A 21,516-nucleotide genomic window follows, 5' to 3' on the forward strand; every position below is an offset into this window, starting at 1 on the left:
TGTGTCTGTGAGTATGTGTGCGTGTGTGTCTGTGAGTATGTGTGCGTGTGTGTCTGTGAGTATGTGTGCGTGTGTGTCTGTGAGTATGTGTGCGTGTGTGTCTGTGAGTATGTGTGCGTGTGTGTCTGTGAGTATGTGTGCGTGTGTGTCTGTGAGTATGTGTGCGTGTGCGTCTGTGAGTATGTGCGTCTGTGAGTATGTGTGCGTGTGCGTCTGTGAGTATGTGTGCGTGTGCGTCTGTGAGTATGTGTGCGTGTGCGTCTGTGAGTATGTGTGCGTGTGCGTCTGTGAGTATGTGTGCGTGTGCGTCTGTGAGTATGTGTGCGTGTGCGTCTGTGAGTATGTGTGCGTGTGCGTCTGTGAGTATGTGTGCGTGTGTGTCTGTGAGTATGTGTGCGTGTGTGTCTGTGAGTATGTGTGCGTGTGTGTCTGTGAGTATGTGTGCGTGTGTGTCTGTGAGTATGTGTGCGTGTGCGTCTGTGAGTATGTGCGTCTGTGAGTATGTGTGCGTGTGCGTCTGTGAGTATGTGCGTCTGTGAGTATGTGTGCGTGTGCGTCTGTGTATGTGTGCGTGTGCGTCTGTGAGTATGTGTGCGTGTGCGTCTGTGAGTATGTGTGCGTGTGCGTCTGTGAGTATGTGTGCGTGTGCGTCTGTGAGTATGTGCGTCTGTGAGTATGTGTGCATGTGCGTCTGTGAGTATGTGTGCGTGTGTGTCTGTGAGTATGTGTGCGTGTGTGTCTGTGAGTATGTGTGCGTGTGTGTCTGTGAGTATGTGTGCGTGTGTGTCTGTGAGTATGTGTGCGTGTGTGTCTGTGAGTATGTGTGCGTGTGTGTGTGTCTGTGAGTATGTGTGCGTGTGTGTCTGTGAGTATGTGTGCGTGTGTGTCTGTGAGTATGTGTGCATCTGTGAGTATGTGTGCGTGTGTGCATCTGTGAGTATGTGTGCGTGTGTGTCTGTGAGTATGTGTGCGTGTGTGTCTGTGAGTATGTGTGCGTGTGTGTCTGTGAGTATGTGTGCGTGTGTGTCTGTGAGTATGTGTGCGTGTGTGTCTGTGAGTATGTGTGCGTGTGTGTCTGTGAGTATGTGTGCGTGTGTGTCTGTGAGTATGTGTGCGTGTGTGTCTGTGAGTATGTGTGCGTGTGTGTCTGTGAGTATGTGTGCGTGTGTGTCTGTGAGTATGTGTGCGTGTGTGTCTGTGAGTATGTGTGCGTGTGTGTCTGTGAGTATGTGTGCGTGTGTGTCTGTGAGTATGTGTGCGTGTGTGTCTGTGAGTATGTGTGCGTGTGTGTCTGTGAGTATGTGTGCGTGTGTGTCTGTGAGTATGTGTGCGTGTGTGTCTGTGAGTATGTGTGCGTGTGTGTCTGTGAGTATGTGTGCGTGTGTGTCTGTGAGTATGTGTGCGTGTGTGTCTGTGAGTATGTGTGCGTGTGCGTCTGTGAGTATGTGTGCGTGTGTGTCTGTGAGTATGTGTGCGTGTGCGTCTGTGAGTATGTGTGCGTGTGCGTCTGTGAGTATGTGCGTCTGTGAGTATGTGTGCGTGTGCGTCTGTGAGTATGTGTGCGTGTGCGTCTGTGAGTATGTGTGCGTGTGCGTCTGAGTATGTGTGCGTGTGCGTCTGTGAGTATGTGTGCGTGTGCGTCTGTGAGTATGTGTGCGTGTGCGTCTGTGAGTATGTGTGCGTGTGCGTCTGTGAGTATGTGCGTCTGTGAGTATGTGTGCGTGTGTGTCTGTGAGTATGTGTGCGTGTGTGTCTGTGAGTATGTGTGCGTGTGTGTCTGTGAGTATGTGTGCGTGTGTGTCTGTGAGTATGTGTGCGTGTGTGTCTGTGAGTATGTGTGCGCGTGTGTCTGTGAGTATGTGTGCGTGTGTGTCTGTGAGTATGTGTGCGTGTGTGTCTGTGAGTATGTGTGCGTGTGTGTCTGTGAGTACTCTTGAGGCCTAGACGCATGGGCGACATGAGGGAGGCAGCCGCTCTCCCACCGCCATTACTCTCAGTTGCTCCTTGGAAGTGCCACCGTTCCCCCCTCAATGGACCGGCAGGAGTTATCCCAGTCCCCACCGACCTGGCTCACACGCTGCAACTGTGCTTGTGATGGGCCCAGCAAACTGGCGGCTGCCACCTCCACCTCAAGCCCTGCATCCTCTCAACCCTTGCACAAGCAACTGGACGACATACTCTGCCACTTTTGGGAGAAGCTGGAGCTGCGCACTGCCCGATTGTCCCCTATCCAGACCAGGGTAGCGGAGAAGGCAGAGGTCCTGGGGCGATAGGCTTGTCCCGGGCAGAGCACAATGCCAAGTCCTCAATACTCGAGCCCACCACAGCCAGAGGTCACCAGGAGACCCCCTCCAGGACATCGACCACAATGCAGGAAGGCCACCCGCCGCTTGCGGCGGACGACCATCAGGACCTTCCACAGCACCCATAGTAGGAGAGACCCGGCCTCGCTGAGCACCCAAGTCTGTGGATTAAAGAAGTCAACCTCACACAAGTCCTGGAGATGGGGAGAGGCCCTCTGCCACCAACACCTCCTCTCCGCCCTCTGACATTTGCAGGTACCTGTTCTGACTGTGCTCAGCTGTGGAATCGGCTGACGAAGGGACACGATACCTGAACACATCACACCAATCCTGGAAAATTGGACTGCAGGGCCGGAGTAATGACTACCCACTAAAGTTGATTTGAACTCTCTACCTATCTTTATATATAATTTCCTTCACTAAGCCTATATGACACACAGCCCACAGGCTAACCTGCCAGGGGGCAATGCTGCCGCTAACCCATATGGGCTGAACATGGCAGTGCTGGGCTACTTCCCATACCAGTACACCACGCATTGCGAGCCACTTCACAAGCTTATATGTGCAATATATGGTCTCATGGTTCCAACCATGGCCTGCTGGTGCCCACACTCTCTGCATTACGGGTCTCACTCTCTCATGCATTGCCTTCTATTCTATTTTCATTTCATGTTCATATATTGGTTTTTAGGCTTGTTTCTCTTAAATATATACTTACCCATGCTCCACTACAAGGCCACACATGATCCACCTAGGTGGATTTAAGCATGTAACCCTTATGGGTCTGCTCTCCGTACCCACGTAATACTTCCAACCGCGTTAGGCGGCAAAAGCAACTGGGCAGTCACCATCAGCCTAACGTTAATATTCATATTACCTGTTAAGTGAAGAATCTGTTAGCATTATCTTGTTAAAGGGACATTATAGTCACCCAGACCACTTTAGCTCAATGAAGTGGTTTGGGTGCAATGTCCCTTAGGTTCTAACCCTTCACATGTAAACAAACTGCTATGTTTACATAGCAGGGTTAATCCAACCTCTAGTGGCTGTCTTCCTGCACTAGAGGCACTTCTACTTCGCATCCATCGTGCAGAGCGTCCATAGGAAAGCATTGAGAAATGCTTTCCTATAGACAGTTTGAATGCGCGCGCAGCACTTGCTGTGCATGCGCATTCCGCTCCACTCGGGAGCTGACATCGGCGGGGAAGGAGAGGTCACCAGCGCCGAGGGAGCCCGGCGCTGGATAAAGGTAAGTTGCTGAAGGGGTTTTAACCCCTTCAGCGCCACGGGAGAGGAACCCTGAGGGTGAGGGTCCCTCAAGGATTATTATAGTGTCAGGAAAACAGGTTTGTTTTCCTGACACTATAGTGATCCTTTAAGTATTAAAAAAAAAAAAAGGCTGTTGTTATGCTCAAGGTTGTACTGTATGCCGCAATTATACACCTGCACTGTACTTACCTGCTATAACCCATTCTCATAAAAGAAAGATTGACAAAAAAATAATTGTATCTGTATATTAATTGTATCTGTATACTTCTTTTATTGTTCTGAACATTTTCTAATGCAAACAATAAAAGAATAAGTAAAGAAATTAAATGTTTTTTGATTTATTATACAGAATATCTCCAGTGCTGCAGGTTTACCGTATATACTCGAGTATAAGCCGAGTTTTTCAGCACATTTTTTGTGCTGAAAAACCCCAACTCGGCTTATACTTGTCACGGTAATAGTAACGGTAAACGGTTGCAGGAGCAGGGCCGGGCGCGGTGAGAAGAGAGGACCCCGGCCAGCCCCTGGAGAGGGTAAGTACTGCTACAGTACCCCCCCTGAAGACACGCCCGCCGGGCGGGGAGGAGCAGGCCTGGCAGGAAAGCGAGCGTGGAAAGAACGCACAAGGCGAGGAGCGTGAACAGCGCCAGCGGAAATCCAACTGCGTTCCTCAGGCCCATAGCCCCTCCAATGTACCAGATATTGGAGGCGACCCCGAAGAAGACGAGAGTCGAGTATAGCAGCCACTTCAAATTCCTCATGGCCCTCCACAGAAACCGGAGGGGGAGGAGGAACATGCAGAGTATAACGGTTGCACAGGAGGGGTTTTAACAAGGAGGTATGAAACACGTTAGGAATGCGTAGATTCCTAGGAAGATCCAAGTCATACGAAACAGGATTAACCACATGCAAGATACGAAAAGGACCAATAAAACGAGGAGCCAACTTCATAGAAGGCACACGAAGACGAATATTGCGAGTAGAAAGCCAAACCCCACAGCATAGGATGGAGCCGCCCTGCGATGCTTGTCTGCCTGAACCTTCTGGCGAGCAGCGGAATCCACCAAAGAACACAACCTGCTCCCAAGTATTACGTAAACCAGCCAAATGTTCGTCCAGAGCTGGCATGCCCTGTAAGGAGAATGCAGATGGAAGAACCACGGGATGCCGGCCATAAACAACGTAAAAAGGGCTGTTACCGGAGGATTCATGAGCTGCATTATTACGAGCAAACTCAGCCCAAGGAAGAAGGTCAGCCCAATTGTTCTGATGGTGGGACACGAAACAACGAAGATACTGCTCTAGAGATTGGTTGGCACGTTCAGCAGCTCCATTAGACTGGGGGTGGTAAGCGGAAGAAAACGAGAGAGAAATACCCATCTCTGAACAAAATGCTTTCCAGAATCTGGAGATAAACTGGCTACCCCTATCGGACACGATCGAAGTGGGAATACCATGCAACCGAAACACCTCCCTGGCAAAGATAGAGGCAAGTTCCTTGGATGAGGGCAATTTGACAAGAGACACAAGATGAGCCATCTTAGAAAAACGATCCACTATCATCAGGATGACAGTTTTACCATTCGAAGGGGGTAATTCAACAATAAAATCCATGGATAGATTGGACCAAGGCCTCTCAGGTATGGGCAACGGATGCAACAACCCACAAGGAACTCTGTGGGAGGACTTCATAATGGCACAAGTAGTACAGGCATTAACGTAATCGGTGACGTCCTTGCGTAAGGAAGCCCACCAGAAATATCTAGAAACTGCTGATAACGTTTTAGAAATACCAGGGTGTCCAGCAGTTCTTGTGTCATGATACAATGACATAATGTCCCGTCTCTCGGGGATATCAACGAACAGTTTATCAGCAGGCCTCTCTCCAGGAGCCATGTTTTGTTTAGCCTGTATAGCTTGTAAGAGGGAAGAAGAAATAGAAAGAACAGTAGTAGCTATTATTCTGTCGGGAGGAATGACAGGGGTAACATCAATTTCTAGTTTGTCAGTAGTCTCGAATTGTCTGGACAGAGCGTCAGCTTTAGTATTACGATCACCTGGTCTGTATGTGATTATGTAATTAAAACGAGACAAAAACAGAGACCCACCTGGCCTGCCTAGAAGACAATCTTTTTGCTTCACTAAGGTAGGAGAGGTTTTTGTGATCCGTTAAAATGAGGATGGGATCCCTAGTACCTTCTAGTAGATGTCTCCATTCCTTGAGCGCCAAAATGATAGCAAGGAGTTCGCGATTGCCTACATCATAATTCTTTTCTGCTTTGGACATCTGTCTGGAAAAGAAGCCACAAGGGTGTAACGGCTTTTCAGGTGAATCTCTTTGAGACAAGACAGCACCTACCCCAATCTCAGAAGCATCTACTTCAAGAATAAAGGGTAGTGAAGGGACAGGATGCTGTAAAATAGGGGCAGAGGCAAATGAAGCCTTCAGGAATTCAAAGGCCTCAAGTGCTTCTGGTTTCCAGACATGAGTATTACCATCCTTTTTGGTCATTCTGGTTATAGGTGCTACAATGGCAGAAAACCCTTTTTTTTTTTTTTTAAAGATTCTTTATTTTTCAGTTTTCAGTTTTCATGAACAAAAGTTAATGAACGTTTTTACAGAAAAAAGAGGTTGGTTAGTTAGGGGGTTACAATAGGATACAAAATATTTTAGTAGGACATGTTTCTGGCATTGTGGTTTGGTATCTCTCATAACCTTTTCTTTTGAGGACCTTAAGTCAGGAAAGCTACGTGTGTGACCGTTCGGATCGTGTTACCTGCGGTCAGGTGGAGTTACAGGGTTCTAGGGGTGGTTATGAAGCGTCCTTCGAGGTACCTGTTCCGGGATATTCCGGTTATTAGAGATAGTTGAGGTCGTAGGGTCATTAGCCAGAAGCTTTCAGTGGTGGTCGTCCCATTGTTGGGGGGATGGGGATAACTGTCTGGGGGAGTGTGGCCTTCGAGTCGGTCAGAGGTTGTGGTTGTGTCAGTAGGGCCAGGAAGTTAGGGTGGGTGGTACAGGGAGGGTAGTGTTAAGTAGGGGGGTAGTTAAGGGGGAGGAAGAGGAACTGTGGAGGGGTGAATAGAGTGCTGCTGTCCTTCTGGGTATTCCCTCCGAGCCCAGGGTGGCGGGGTTGGGTTAGGGGTGGGTTGAAGCTGTGCGCTTCACCCTAGTCGTGGTTCGCGTCGGTGGTGTAGGTCGTCGGGTCTGGTATGTCACCATGGGAGGGCATTGTTTCCGTCGAGCCATGGGTCCCAGACTTTGTGGAATGATTTAGGGGTGTCATGTATCTGTGCTGTTAGTCTGTCCATGTCTATGCTGTCTGTGATTTTCGTGTGTATTTGATAGTGAGTGGGTATACGTGTTGTGGACCAGTTTTCGGCGATTGCTCGGCGTGTGGCTAGGGCTATTCTTGCTATGAGCTTATTTTCACTACGGGTGAAGCTGTCCAGGGGCTTAGAGAGCAAAAGGGCCCACGGGTCAAGGGGTACTGGTTTGTTGAGTAGTCCGGATAGGAGGGTCGTCATAGTTTTCCATAGGGGTGTAAGTTTAGGGCATGTCCACCAGCAGTGGAGGAATGTGCCTGTTTCTCCGCACATTTTCCAGCAGAGGTTGGTGGGGCTTTGTTTCATGGCCTTCAGGCGGCAGGGGGTGAGGTACCATCTGAAGAGCATTTTGTATGCCTGTTCTTGATGGGTGACGCAGATTGAGATAGATTTAATGGATGCCCAGATGTCAGCCCAGTCCGTGGAGTCCACGGGGGGTCCGAGATCTTTTTCCCACGCCGTGATATATGGGAGGGCTATCTGAGTGTGGTGTGTGGTTAGATTTATGTAGATAGATGATATTTGGCTCTTCCTGGATGGTGACTGAAGGGTGTCTCTTTCAAACCTGGTCAGGGACGAGGTGGCTGCTATGCGAACCGTGTCGGTCGCTGCGAAGCTTCGGAGTTGGAGGTAGCGGAAGTGATCAAATGTGGTTAGGGTTTCGGGGTTGGGGAGTTCTGTGTATTGCAGGAGCTTGCCGTTAGGATAGAGGTGTCCCAACCTAACTATGTCGCGGTCTTCAAAATGGGCGTAGTGTTGAGGTGTGAGGCCAGGTTGGAACATTTTGTTGCGGAGGATTGGGGTGAGGGGTGAGAGGCCTGTGGACAGGTCAAATTTGTCGCTGAGTCGGTCCCAGAGGTCTAGGGAGTGGGTGATTGCTGGGGAAGTGGGGGGTGGCAGTGGCCTGTATTGCCTTTGGAGCCACATGTATTGGGAGGGGTGGTCTCGGCCAAAGATGAGGTGTTCCAGGTCTACCCATCGTTTGTGTGCGGGGGGGAGATGCCAATGTTGGATTTGTGTCAGGTGGGCTGCATGTAGGTAGTGTGTAAGCTTGGGGAGGCCTAGACCTCCGGAGAGTTTGGGTACATATAATGTGGCTCTGCGGATGCGGGGTTTTTTCCCGTTCCAAATGAATCGGTCTATGGCAGTTTGTAGTCTTTTGAGGTCAGTTTTATTGCAGGGGATGGGTAGTGCTCGGAAGGCGTAGAGGAATTTGGGTAGGAGGTTCATTTTAACGGAAGCTATCCTTCCTAGCCAAGATATGTTCATCTGTTTCCAGCGTTCCAGGTTTTGGGTTGCTTTCTGGAAGAGTGGGGGATAGTTGGTTTTGTATAAGGCGGTGGTGTCACTAGTGATTTGGACTCCCAGGTAAGTGATTGCCGTCGGGCAAATCCGAAAGGGGAGGTCTTGTTTTAGGGAGTGGATAGTGGGTTCTGTAAGGTTGAGCGGCATGAGGTCTGATTTGGTGGCATTGAGTTGGTATCCCGATATCTTTGAGTAGTCTTGTAGGGTTGTTATGAGGGTGGTCAGGGTCGGGATGGGGTCAGTCAGGGTGAGGAGGGTGTCGTCTGCGTATGCTGCGATGGTGAATGTGTCGTCCCTAATTTTGAGTCCTTTGATGTGTGGGTTGTTACGTATGGTCTCCAGCAGTGGTTCGAGGGATATAGCGAATAGTAGAGGGGACAGGGGGCAGCCTTGTCGGGTTCCGTTCAGTATAGGGAAAGAGGGGGGTGATATTGGGGATTAGCAGCTGCGCGGTCGGAGTGTGGTACATGGCTTGGAGAAAGTGGGTGAGTTCTTGTGGGAATTTGAATTTGCGAAGGACTTCGAATAGATAGGGCCATAGAAGGCGGTCAAAGGCCTTCTCGGCATCTAGGGAGAGTATGGCGGTCGGGAGGCGTTTATGGTTGGCGTACCAGATTAGGTCTATGACCCGTCTGGTGTTGTCTTGTGCCTGTCTGTGGGGGATGAAGCCTACTTGGTCTGGGTTGATGAGTTTCGGCAGGAGGGGATTAATTCTCGTTGTCATGACTTTGGTCAGGAGTTTTAGGTCTATGTTTAAGAGTGAAATGGGGCGGAAGTGACCTGGATCTTCATGGGATTTCCCGGGTTTAGGTAGGAGGGTAATGTTGGCTTGTGTCATGTCGGGGGGTAGAGGGTTGCCTTTGAGCATTGCATTGAAGACTTTGCATAGTCGTGGGGTGAGTATGTCTCCGAATGTTTTATAATAGATAGCTGTGAAGCCGTCAGGTCCGGGGCTTTTATTGGGTTTCAGGGATTTTATAGCTGCTTGTAGTTCTTCTGGGGATATGTCTGCTGAGATAAGTGTTCTGGCTGTGTCAGTGAGGGAGGGGAGGGAGAGTTTCTTAAGGAAGTCGTCCGTTAAGGATCGAGTGAGGTCAGTTTGGGGGTCCGGGGTGTGGTTGTAAAGGGACGTGAAGTATTGCTGGAAGGTTTTCCCGATTGTGTGTGGGTCAGTGCTCATTGTACCTTCTGATGTGCGGATCTTAGAGATTCGTTTTGTGTCTGTTAGGTTTTTGAGGCGTTTAGCTAACATCGAGTCTGCCTTGTTGCCCTTTTCATAATACCTTTGTTTGGTCCATGTGAGTGCTTTGGCCGTGGTTGAGAGGGAGAGGCGTTTAAGTAGGGCTCTCGCTGTCGTGAGTTGGTCAAGGTGAGAGGGGGTCGGGTGGCGTTTGTGGAGGGTTTCTAGGCGGCCTATTTCTGAGATGGCATCCATTAGTTGTCTGTTGTGCTGCTTTTTACGCGCTGTGGCTATTGCTATGAGTTTGCCTCTGATTACTGGCTTGTGGGCCGCCCATAGGGTAATTGGGGAGGACACGGAGGGGTCATTCAGGGTGAAGTATTCCTTAATGTCATCTGCTAGGGACGAGGTTATGAGTTTGTCTTGTAGGAGTTGTGAGTTAAGTTTCCAAGTCCAGGGATTCCAAGTCATGTTGGGGATTGAGAGGGTAAGGGAGATGTCGGCATGGTCCGACCAGGTTATGTGACCAATGGAAGTGTGTGCGATTCTCGATGTTATGTTTGGGGAGATGAGGAAGTAATCGATGCGGGAGTAAGTGTTGTGAGGGTGGGAGTAGAATGTATAGTCCAAAGTTGAGGGGTGTTGGGCTCTCCAGATGTCCAGGAGGTTATGTGTGTGTAGGAAGTGGGAGAAGGGAGCGTCGTTGTGTGACGGTCTTGGGCCGTTCTGAGTTTTGGTGGTGCGGTCAATGGACGGGTGGTGTGTGGCGTTGCAGTCGCCACCTACAATGGTGAATGTGGCTTTGATCGTAGTGAGATGTGCTGAGAATGTTTGCCAGAAGGTTGCGTCTGGGGTTGTAGGGGCGTATAGGGAGGTGATGGAGTAGGTTGAGGAGCCTATTTTGCCTGTGAGCGTGAGGTATCTACCTTGTTTATCTGGGAAGGCTTGGATGTCGTTCAGGGGGCAGGATGCTTTAAGAATGATAGCCACCCCTTTGGTTTTAGCTTCTGGGGAGTTGGCGAGAAAGCTGCGGTTGTAGTGTTTGTTCCTGAGTGGGAAGTGTTTGTGGGGGGTGAAGTGAGTCTCTTGGAGTAGGAGAATGTCTGCTTTTTGGTTGTGTGCCCATCGTAATAGGGCATGGCGTTTTTTGGGATTGTTAAGGCCCTTAGCGTTAATGGAGATACAATGTAAGTTGAGTGGCATGGTCAGGAATGGCCTGGTCAGGTGTCGTAGTGTATGAGGGGGGTGTAGGACTGGTCAATGGGGAGGAAGGGAGGAAGTCTGGGCCCGGGTGGTCCCAGAAGGGCAGCAGGAGGATTCAGAGGACGGGTAAGGTGTATGGGGAAGGGGGTAAACGTGCTGGTCTTACGTCAATTGCCAGCAAAGGTGAACTGTGGTACCGGGGGTCTCACTGGTCAGTGTGATCGGAGACCGGCGGTACGGAACAGGTTATGTGGGGGGAGTAATGGTCGTTTGTCTGAGAGTGGGCGGCAAACGGCAAATAGGTTCGTATGGGCAGTCTTGTCTTAGTAAGGAACCGGGGAGAATGAAACCTGGAAGGTAGGCTTCTTAACTATGTACAATGGAGTTTAGAGGTTGTCGCGTCTTTTGTTTTTGGCTTTTCCCTTCTGTTACTTTTCTGTTTTGTCCGGGGGGGGGGAGGGGGACACACAGGAACAAGTTGTGGGAACAAATTGTGGGATACAATAGGTGTCCTGCAAAATAAGCATTTTTAACAGTTATCATAAGTTGTTACATATATCACAAGGAGCTGTATGGCATGCGTGTAAGATAAGAATAGTTTGGGTTGTCATCATGTATCTACGCTTGATCAGCCAAGGTTGAAACTGCTTTCATACCTTAAGTGGGTGGGATGTTAAAGTATCAAACCCCCGTAGTTGTGAGTGGCTGGGAAATACCTCCCTGCAGGGATCCCTGCCATTGACCTCCCAGTGGTTTGTCAGGCTTTTTTATCCTGTCTTAAGCTACTAATCAATTAGTAGTCAGTATTTTTTGTCTGAGATTGTCTGGGGCATGGTGGCACTGACCTGGCTAATCATTCTTTAGGTGTGGGTGGTCTGGCCAGGCTGGAGGGTCGTGTTGCCCCGGTCCCAGTCTCTCTGGGGGCGTGAGGGGCTAATGTGCCTCCCGAGAGTGTCTGGGGTCACTGTAGTTGTCGGGGAATGCCTTTTCTGAGTGGCTCTAGGCCGTCGCGGCCCGCCGCCCCCCCGTCCCGTGGGGGGGGGGGGGGGGGACGGCCGCCAGGGCCCAGACCATCTGTAATTTACTGTCTATGCGCTCCCGCCCTCCGGCCAGGTCGCGTGCTCTGTGACGCAGGGGAGCCGTTACCTTGTCTGTTACTGGGCCTCCGCAGCCCGCCGCCCCCCACCCCCGTTGGGAGGAGGGGGGGGAAGGCCGCCAGAGTCCCACTGTGTTCCATCAAGCCCGCCTCCCCCAGCCCCCCCAGTGCCTCAAGAGAAGTTGTGTGCGAGCCACATGGTGCACATATCATATCATGTCATCCCTGCCCGAGGCCGTCGCGGCCCGCCGTCCCCCCACCTCGGAAGAGGGGGGGGGAGGGGGGACCACCAGGGCCCCGGGTCCCTCCACCCTGTCCATCTCCCCCCACCCCAAACAGTAGGAAGAAGGCAAAAAAGTTGACCCCGCAGTAATCTTACTGTAGTCCCAATGTACTTAGAGTTTTCACAGTTCGATCTCTATCAGCCGGATCTTGGGGTGTGAGTTGGAGTGCTTCATCGCTGGGTGAGGTCGTCTTCGTCTGCGGTTGTGGATGATGAACAGCATCCTGTGGATCTTGGGGTGGGTCGCTGGAGTCTGTTGTGGCCTCAGGTTAAGGTCGGCAGGCCGGTAAGTCTCAAGGCCGGCGGCGAGGGTAGCTGTGGTGGGTGGTCGCGCCTGCCGGGATAAGGCCCTGGTGATGTTGAGTGAGTCCCGAGGGCCAGAGGGCAGGTATAAGTGCTGAGTGCATTTTGGCAGGTTCTGGGGTTTGCGGTTAGGTCGTTAGTTTCGGTTTGGCAGTGCTGATGGTATTAGTTCTGTGTGTCCGGGGTCAGTTAGTAGGGTGGGCTTGAAGTGAAGGTGCCGTGAGTGGAGCCAAGACGCGGCTGTGACAGTGGGCTTCGGTTTAGGCTGGAGGCTGTCTAGGGCACTGTCTTCTGTCGCGTTCCCTTTGTGGCTGTTGGTCCCATGGTCCGTGTTGGGCCGCTGGTTGTCGTTGTGGGGCAGCGTTCGAATCTAGGATTAGGTCTTGGAGGCCCAGTTGTGTAGCGAATTCTTGGGCTTCCGATGGTCTGTATAGCGTGTATGTGTGGTTGTCTCGCCGCACCATAAGTTTGAAGGGATGGCCCCATGAGTAGCGAATTCTCCGTGCCTGGAGGGCTTGGGTCAGTGGTTTTAGTTCTCTGCGTTTGCGAAGGGTCGTGGGTGCTAGGTCTTGGTACAATTGCACCGTGTGGCCTTCAATCTGCAGTGGGGTCTCTCTGGTGGCCCGCATGATCGCCTCCTTAATGTGGAAGTAGTGGTAGCGAACTATAATATCTCGGGGTTGCGATGAGCCTGCTGTGGGTGGGCGAAGGGCTCTGTGTGCCCTGTCTAGGAGGAGGTCGGATGGCGAGGCGTCTGGCAGCAGGCTGCTGAAGGCCTCAAGGAGCATGGCGTTAAGGGTTTCTGGTGCAGCGGATTCAGGCAGGCCCCTTATGCGAATGTTGTTTCGCCTGGACCGGTTATTAAGGTCTTCTTGTAAGTCTTCCAGGTAGGCTATTTGCTCTTGCATGTCTTTAAATTTGTCCTCATGGTTGGAGGTCATGGCGGTAACGTCAGCCATTTTGGATTCTAGCGTGTGTGTGCGCTTAGTTAGGGCGGTCAGGCCTTCATTGATTGGGGCCAGATGCTTAGTAAGTTCATCTGCCACTAGGGATTTCATGTCTGTGAGTAGTTCCTTGAGGTCTTGCCTGGTAAGGGGTGATGTCTCCTTCCTGTGGCTAGTAATGCTGGTGTCAGAGTCTGAGTCCGAGGCCTGCATGCTGTGTGCGCATGGCGCCTCTCTGTCTGACCTGGTTCTGAAGATTGGTGCCACGGCCGTTCCGGACTTGGATTTTCGTCCGCCTCCCATTTCAGCTTGCTCCGGTGTGGGTCGGGTATGCAGTGCTCGGTTCACGGGTGGATTGCCGGTGTTAATGCCCGTTTTATGTGCTTAAGTTGCGTTTGCCGCCACGGAGCTCTCTCAGATCGCGGCCATCTTCATCGCCAGTCAGGCTCCGCCCCATCGGCAGAAAACCCTTTAATAAAACGCCTATAATAATTTGAGAAACCCAGAAAACGCTGAATGGCTTTCAAACCCTGAGGTAGAGGCCATTCCATGATGGCAGAAAGTTTATTGGGATCCATACGAAAACCCTTAGCAGAGATTATATAACCCAAGAATTGGACTTCTGATTGATCAAATGAACATTTTTCGAGTTTGCAATAGAGACCGTTAACAAGAAGAGTTCTCAACACTAATTTAACATGAATGTGATGAGTCTGTAAATCAGTAGAATAAATTAATATGTCGTCCAAGTATACTATTACGAATGTGTGTATATACTGACGTAGGACATCATTAATAAATTCTTGAAAAACTGCTGGGGCGTTACAAAGGCCAAAGGGCATCACAGTATATTCGTAGTGATCACTCATGGTATTGAATGCGGTCTTCCATTCGTGATCCTTTTTGATACGTATGAGATTGTAAGCACCCCTAAGGTCCAATTTAGTAAAAACCGTGGCATGTTTAAGCCTATCAAATAGTTCCGTGATCAAAGGTATGGGGTACGCATTTTTGACGGTGATTTTATTAAGGCCCCTATAGTCAATACAAGGCCTTAATTCGCCATCTTTCTTGGATACAAAGAAGAAACCAGCCCCTGCCAGGGAAGAGGATCTTCTTATAAATCCCTTTTCTAAAGATTCTTTAATATATTCCTCCATAAAAAGATTCTCCTGAGGAGACAAAGGATATATTCTCCCTTTGGGAGGCATAGTACCAGGTAGTAAATTAATAGCGCAGTCGTAAGGCCTGTGAGGTGGCAACTTTTCAGCCTCCCTTTTATCAAAAACAGATTTAAGAGCCAAGTACTGAGGGGGTATGACAGTAGGCACGGGAGGAATATTAGTAGAATTCAAAGGGGTGATTTTAACAATACAAGACTCTTGGCAAGCATCACTCCAAGATACTATTTGTCCTGACTCCCAGTCAATAGTGGGATTATGAGTACGCAACCAAGGATACCCTAACACGAGGTGAGAGGAAGGATAAGTAATGATCTGAAACCGAATGGTTTCAGAGTGTAACACCCCTGTAGACATATGTAGTGGTACAGTTTCATGTGTGATAACTGGAGAGCATAATGGTCTACCATCTATGGCCTCAACGGCCAAGGGTGTCTCCTTCTCTCTAGTGGGTATGTTATTCTCCTTAACAAAACTGGAATCTATAAAGTTTTCGGCCGCTCCGGAATCAACCAGGGCTAGTATATTCCCTGCTATGCAGTTACTACCAAGGTGCAGGGAAACAGGGAGAAGCAATTTATTAAGAGGCAAATGTGAGGACTCTGATGTCACACCAAAGGCCTGTCCTCTATACAGTCTTAGGTGCGATAGTTTTCCGGACGCACGGGACATTCTTGTCTCATATGGCCCCTCCTACCACAATAAAGACAAAGTCCCTCCTTTCTCCTATAAAGTTTTTCAGCGTCAGTAAGTTTAGCAACCCCTAACTGCATAGGTTCCTCCTCTGACCCTTTAGATCCCTCGGGAGTCTCAGCTCTAGGTGAATTAACGGGGACAAAGCGTCTATTTCTGGACTTGGTATATAGCCTGTCACGGATCCTGTTATCTATATCGATGAGATAGTCAATAAGGTCCTCTAGGGGTACAGGGAGGTCCTTAGCTGCTACCTCATCCAACATAGTTTCAGACAGGCCTTCCATAAACGCAGTAGTAAGCCCATTATTAGTCCAATCTACCTGTGAGGCAAGGGTACGGAACTGAATAGCATAATCGGCTACAGATTTAGATCCTTGCTTAATTCTCATTAACGCCCTGGCGGCATTCTTTGACCTTTTAGTCGTGTCAAATGTTCTACGAAACGCTGTGAGGAAGCTATTGAAATCGTGTACCATAGGTCCATTAGCCTCCCAAATAGGATTTGCCCATTCAAGTGCCTTATCAGTAAGCTGGTGCATAAGAAAACCCACCTTAGATCTATCAGTAGGAAATGAACGTGGGTACATTTCAAAGTGGAATTCCACTTGATTAAGGAATCCCCTACATGTCTTAGCGTCCCCTCCATACCTAGGTGGCGGGGTTAGATGTGCTGAAGCATTAGGCATATTAGCTGTGTTTGGTACAGGGTTTACAGGAGGCGCAGGTACAGGTACCGGAGCTGTTCTGGATAACAGTGTCTGGATGGCTTGAGCCATTTGATCCATACGGTGATCCTGTTCTGCGAATCTAGCCTCATGAGTGGCCATCTGTTGTCCTAAACCTGCGGGGTCCATGGCCCTATCGTAATGTCACGGTAATATACCCCAACACGCAGGAATAGTCCAGATAGTCAAGAGACAAGAAAACAGGATTCGTCTTACCGGACCTTAGAATGGCCGGACTTAGACGAGTACAAGAAAAGACAGAGTCCAGAACAAGCCGAGGTCAAGGGGACGGAGAGACAGCGTAAAGTAGAACAAGCCGGGGACTGGTACACAGGAGAGCAAAGCGGCGGAGATACAAGCAAGGATAAAGAGAAAGCGGAGTCAGGAACAAAGCCAAGGTCAAGCACCAAAAAACCAACTGAACGCAACAAGCACTAAAGGGAACTGAACAGAAACCACAATAGGGCAAGGTGCAAAGGAAACAGGTGAGTATAAATACCCTAATGTTCACTTTGATTGGCCCCTGTCATATCCACGCCCCCAAAACGTGAGTGTATGGGGAACGAGGCATGACAGGGGCCAATGGGAGACTGATTCTAATTTTGTCTCCCACTCGCGGTCACTGCCCGTCTGACTGATCTCGTCGTTGGATGAGCCGCGCGCGGCTCGTGCAGGACCACGCGCGGCGAGAAGAGAGGACCCCAGCCGGCCCCTGGAGAGGGTAAGTACTGCTACAATACTCGAGTCAGTGTCTGTATTATGGCAATTTACATTGCCATAATACAGACTGGGGGCTGGCAGCGAGCGCTTACCTCTCCTGCAGCTCCTGTCAGCTCCCTTCTCCTCCGCGCCGGTCCTTTCAGCACCTCTGTCAGCTCCCAGTGTAAGTCTCGCGAGAGCCGCGGGGTCATAGTGCGGCTCTCGCGAGACTTACACTGTGAGCTGACAGAGGAGCTGCACGGACCGGCGCGGAGGAGAAGGGAGCTGACAGGAGCTGCAGGAGAGGTAAGCGCTTCCTGCCAGCCCCCCTCCCCCCCACTGAACTGCCAATGCCACTGGACCACCAGGGAGTGAGAGCCCCCTCCCTGCCATGTATCAAGCAGGGAGGGGGGACGAAAAAAATAAATAATAAAAAAAATTATAATAATTAAAATAAAAATAATATAACAAAAAAAGCTATTAAAATAAAATAAAAAAAATAATAAAAATGCCCACCCCCACCAAGGCTCTGCATCACACACTCAAACACTGCACTCATACACACACTGCATCACACACACACAACACTCATACACATACACACTGCACACACACACTGCACACACACACACACACACACACAACTCATACACACACTGTAAATAAATATTCAATTAATATAATTTTTTTAGGATCTAATTTTATTTAGAGATTTACCAGTAGCTGCTGCATTTCCCACCCTAGTCTTATACTCGAGTCAATAAGTTTTCCCAGTTTTTTGGGGTAAAATTAGGGGCCTCGGCTTATATTTGGGTCGGCTTATACTCGAGTATATACGGTATATTAAACTGCATAGTGTGTTAGATTTTCTAAGAATACAAAGGTTGAAAATGTTTGGTTTACTCTTTGAGAGTAAATTTCTGCAGTGGTGCTTTTTCTCCCAACCCGCCATCCCATGCCTTATTCTCTCCTTCACTTTCAATCTTCTCTCTTACTTAAATAGTGCCGTGATATCTCTTTAAATCAGATATTATGTCCAAGATTCTAAGATTAGCCTATGTATTGTTATGCATGTTTTTGCTTTCTGCAGAGTGTTGACTTTTGATTATTTTATTTAATTAAATGCATAGCCTGTAAATATGTGTTTATCGAAAAAAGTTCCCCAGCCGTGGAACTACAAATCACATGACACTCAGAAATCATACCCAGCTGTTTAAATATCACTGATGTATTTTCACAATATCCAGCTAGGCTTTGATTTATGAAATTATACACGTTATTTAATCTACATTGATAAATGAATCAACTTAAAAGAAGATGCAGTTGCTGCTACAAAAAGGCTCACAAAATTGTTTAATTTTTATTTTTTTAGTCTGGCATCTAGTAATATTATGTAAAATACACACACACAAAAACACAACAACTATGCATTGTAACCATCTGGACCTTCAAAGCATGTTCCCCTTAAGCAGAGTGAAGTTCATTTGGGTGTTTTAGGAAGCTGCTTGGCTCACAGAAAGAGTTTCACCAATGTTTTTCCCTTCTTCATATGCTTTGAAAGATATCTTTAAACCAGACTTCCTGAGAAATGTAAAAAAGGACTAGCATAGCTTGTTATTGTATTTTAATACTTCTGACGCTATACAAACATAGATCTGAGTCGCTGAACATGAAACGAAGGGGCAACACTGGGAAGGAAATATTTGTTCTATTCCTGCAAATAAATGTGTAAATCTGCTGCTGCCGCCCCTTCTCCCTTTTCCCCTTCTCAAAAGAGTCTGTTACAGCGTGTCCTTCACAAACCCACCATTAATTGCCTGTGCACTGCCAAGCTGGTATCCCTTCATTTTAATTTATGGGGAGAAATATTAAAATGTAAATAGGTTCTGCTAATCACAAAGTACGAGATTAAAATTGTGTTCAGTGAAATTTAAAATCATCAAACCTTGTGAAGGTCGGTTTTATAATAATGTTTATTTAATTGGCTCTATCAAAATTAGCATAAGTACTTATAACAGCCAATCTGCACCCAACTATGCTCCTCGGCTGCCCGTTTTTTGCATGAGTGAAATAAGAGGTTTTTACGCTTTGCTTACGGATAAAAAGAAAAAAAAATCCATTGGTTGACAAAACTCGCCCTTGGTGGTCTTGACCACTCTGCTTTTGGAGAAGAGAGAAAAAAAGAAATAAAAAGGAAATAATGTACACCATCCTCGCTCCAACATTTGACAGATCCCTACTTCTAAGCTCTCTTGGTACCACGGCTCTCCTCGATGCGAGACTTTATGGCCTTCACATTCTCAAAACATCACTCCCTTCACATCCCTTAACTTGTCATACCCTTTTGCTCTACTTTCTACAACCTCCATTTATTTTAAATATTATTAACTCCCTTTAATCCCTAGATTTGGTGGAAGGGGCAATTCAACTTCAATGTATAACAAGTAAAGAAAAGAATTGAAATTATGTGTATATATATATATATATATATATATATATATATATATATATATATATTTCACAAATGCTTTGTTAAAATACTAAATTGATGAGAATACCAGATGCATGATTATAACTATACACTACCGCAAGAGCTTCAGTGGAGCTAGCTTATTCAAGGTACTTGAAGGTCTACAACAGCATGTAACAAACAGTCTCTTGTTAACCCCATTTGCAAATCAAGCGTTTTTTCCAACACCCCAAGGATGTGCATAGGTCAAAAGAGAGATGAAGTGAATATATATATATAGTCAAAATGATCTCTTACCATATTTTAAATACCGTTTTTATAAGCTTTGCAAAGCCCTAAATTTGAATCTTTCGAATCAAAAATGTCATACTTTACTTTCACTAATTTCAAGAGGTCATAGGATTACCGGTAATAACATCTTAAACGCATTCAAATGTATAAAGTTAATATTGCCCCAATGGTAACAAGAATCAATACTCTTAAATAAATGCCCATTTTAACAAGTTGTGTATAGGCCATGAATATAAACCTCAGAGACTAAATATTCTTTATATTTCCTTTCCATAAGCATGGCGTTTAAGTTAGCTATTGGTATTTTCAAGCAATTTAAGTGACTACGCACACAATTTTTACACATGTGAAATAAGACACTTTTAATAAATAATCTGTGTATTACTAGCATCTACTAAACTCGTGTGGCCCACAAAAATAGTTAATACGGATTGAGATACTAGGCCTTATACAAGAACACATGTGATTTAGTATGTGCATAACATAAATGGCCCACAAATAAGAAAAATTCGATTTACTCTCATAGCCCTTATTATCAACGTTATATAGTTGCCTACCTTTTCATTGTGTTCATGTGATGTTGAATACTGGTGGTTTGAGGTTAAATAGTACCATCTTGTCCGCAATGCAGAATACTGTAAGGAAAAAAAAACAGATATATTAAATAACAGTTCACCAAAAAGTTGCAAGCAATATTCTACCTGTAATTGTACAAATCAAAAGTGCCTAGCTAAAAAAGTTCTGTTATTTATATACGGTATCTGTAATTCTGCAATTGTATTACAATTATTTTGGATGCCTGCACTACTTTGTTGGCATCTTGCACCACATGTACAAGAAAAGTTTGATAATAGGACTACTTGAAGGTTATTCACTAAAGTGAGAATTCAAATTTAACTTCAAATATAATACCAAATTAGATGAGCTGGAAGCATAGTTGACTTATCTATTTATTTTTGCCACTATAGCTATTTTGGCCTTAAATTAGAATTTTACTTTAAACTCTCACATTAATAAACAACTCTGCTGGTTGAGGAGGGCTAATGTTAAGAATGTTTGATTAAAAAATGACAGACGTGGGGGCGTGGTCTGCAGCCGAGCGAGCTGGACGTGTCCGGGTAGAGCTCCGCTGCGACCACGGTGCCAACAGCATACAACAGCGGAGATAAACACTTGATCAAACCGAATTAGTCGTGGGAACAGTGATGGACCGGAGAACTACGAAAACAAAGGTGAAAAAGGCGGTAGAAGCGGGAATAGTAGTGCCGGAGATGTTTGCGGCCTCTCGCGCCGTGCGACAAAGCACACAAGATGGCGGACGAGAAGGCCAGACTACGCCCCGCTCCCCAGCGAGCCCAGCAAGCGGTGTGGCATCGGATTCCGACACTAGCCAAATACTGGCGAAACTGTCGGAGGTTCGTAGCTACCTTGCCTCTGAGATGGTTCGTACCACCTCGGAGGTGAAAGCTGAAATACAGGCACTGGGGGCGCGGACGGCGGTGCTCGAGCAGAGGGTCGAATCCACAGTTATAGCCCATAACGCTGCAACCGCTCAAATTAACCACCTCACCTCCCAGCTACTTACTGCAGAAGCAGCCATAGACGACCTGGGGAACAGGACAAGGCGCAATAATATCCGCCTCCGGGGATTACCCGAACAAGAAGGGGAAGGATCCCTAGCAGAAGTAATTCTGGAGATCTTCAGGCCGCTACTCCCCGACATCCCAGAGCATTTGTGGCATATTGAAAGGGCGCATAGGGCCCTCAGAGCCAGAAGAACGGAAGATCGGCGCCCGAGGGACGTTATAATTAAATTCCTGTCTTATCAAACTAAAGAGGCATTGATGAGGTATGGCAGAGATCGTCAAATCCTCTATAACGGAGCCAACCTTACCCTCTACCAAGACCTCACCCCGCTGACGCTGCAGAAACGCAGAGACTGGCGCCCGATCACGGAACTCCTACAGCGCCACACCATCAAGTACGCTTGGGGTCATCCCTTCCGGCTGATGGCTTTTAAGGATGGCCGCACGAAACTTCTGTTCCCGGACGGTGACCCGAGGAAGTTCCTGTCCGAGCTGGGGATCCAAACCCCGGACGACTTCCCGGTTTCGAAGGGGGCGACGGAGGCCCTAGTCGCTCTCCCCCGAGAATGGTACACGTCTGATGAATGAGGAAGGAGGCCACGATGTCGCCATGCCTGAGCGGCGGGTTATATCTCCAGATGGTAAGACCTCGCGG

General features: G+C 48.0%; 1 protein-coding gene across 1 annotated transcript in view; it reads right to left on the reverse strand.

The window, feature by feature from the left end:
* The window catches only part of PCCA (propionyl-CoA carboxylase subunit alpha), a 532,298-nt gene that overhangs the window by 484,741 nt on the left and 26,041 nt on the right, over window positions 1-21,516 (reverse strand). The window contains exon 2 of the mRNA XM_063425353.1: window positions 19,833-19,910. Within this exon, the coding sequence (XP_063281423.1) occupies window positions 19,833-19,910 (78 nt within the window). The remainder of the gene's footprint in view (window positions 1-19,832; window positions 19,911-21,516) is intronic.

Source organism: Pelobates fuscus, chromosome 1 (assembly GCF_036172605.1).
Source record: "Pelobates fuscus isolate aPelFus1 chromosome 1, aPelFus1.pri, whole genome shotgun sequence".
NCBI classification, from domain to species: domain Eukaryota; kingdom Metazoa; phylum Chordata; class Amphibia; order Anura; family Pelobatidae; genus Pelobates; species Pelobates fuscus.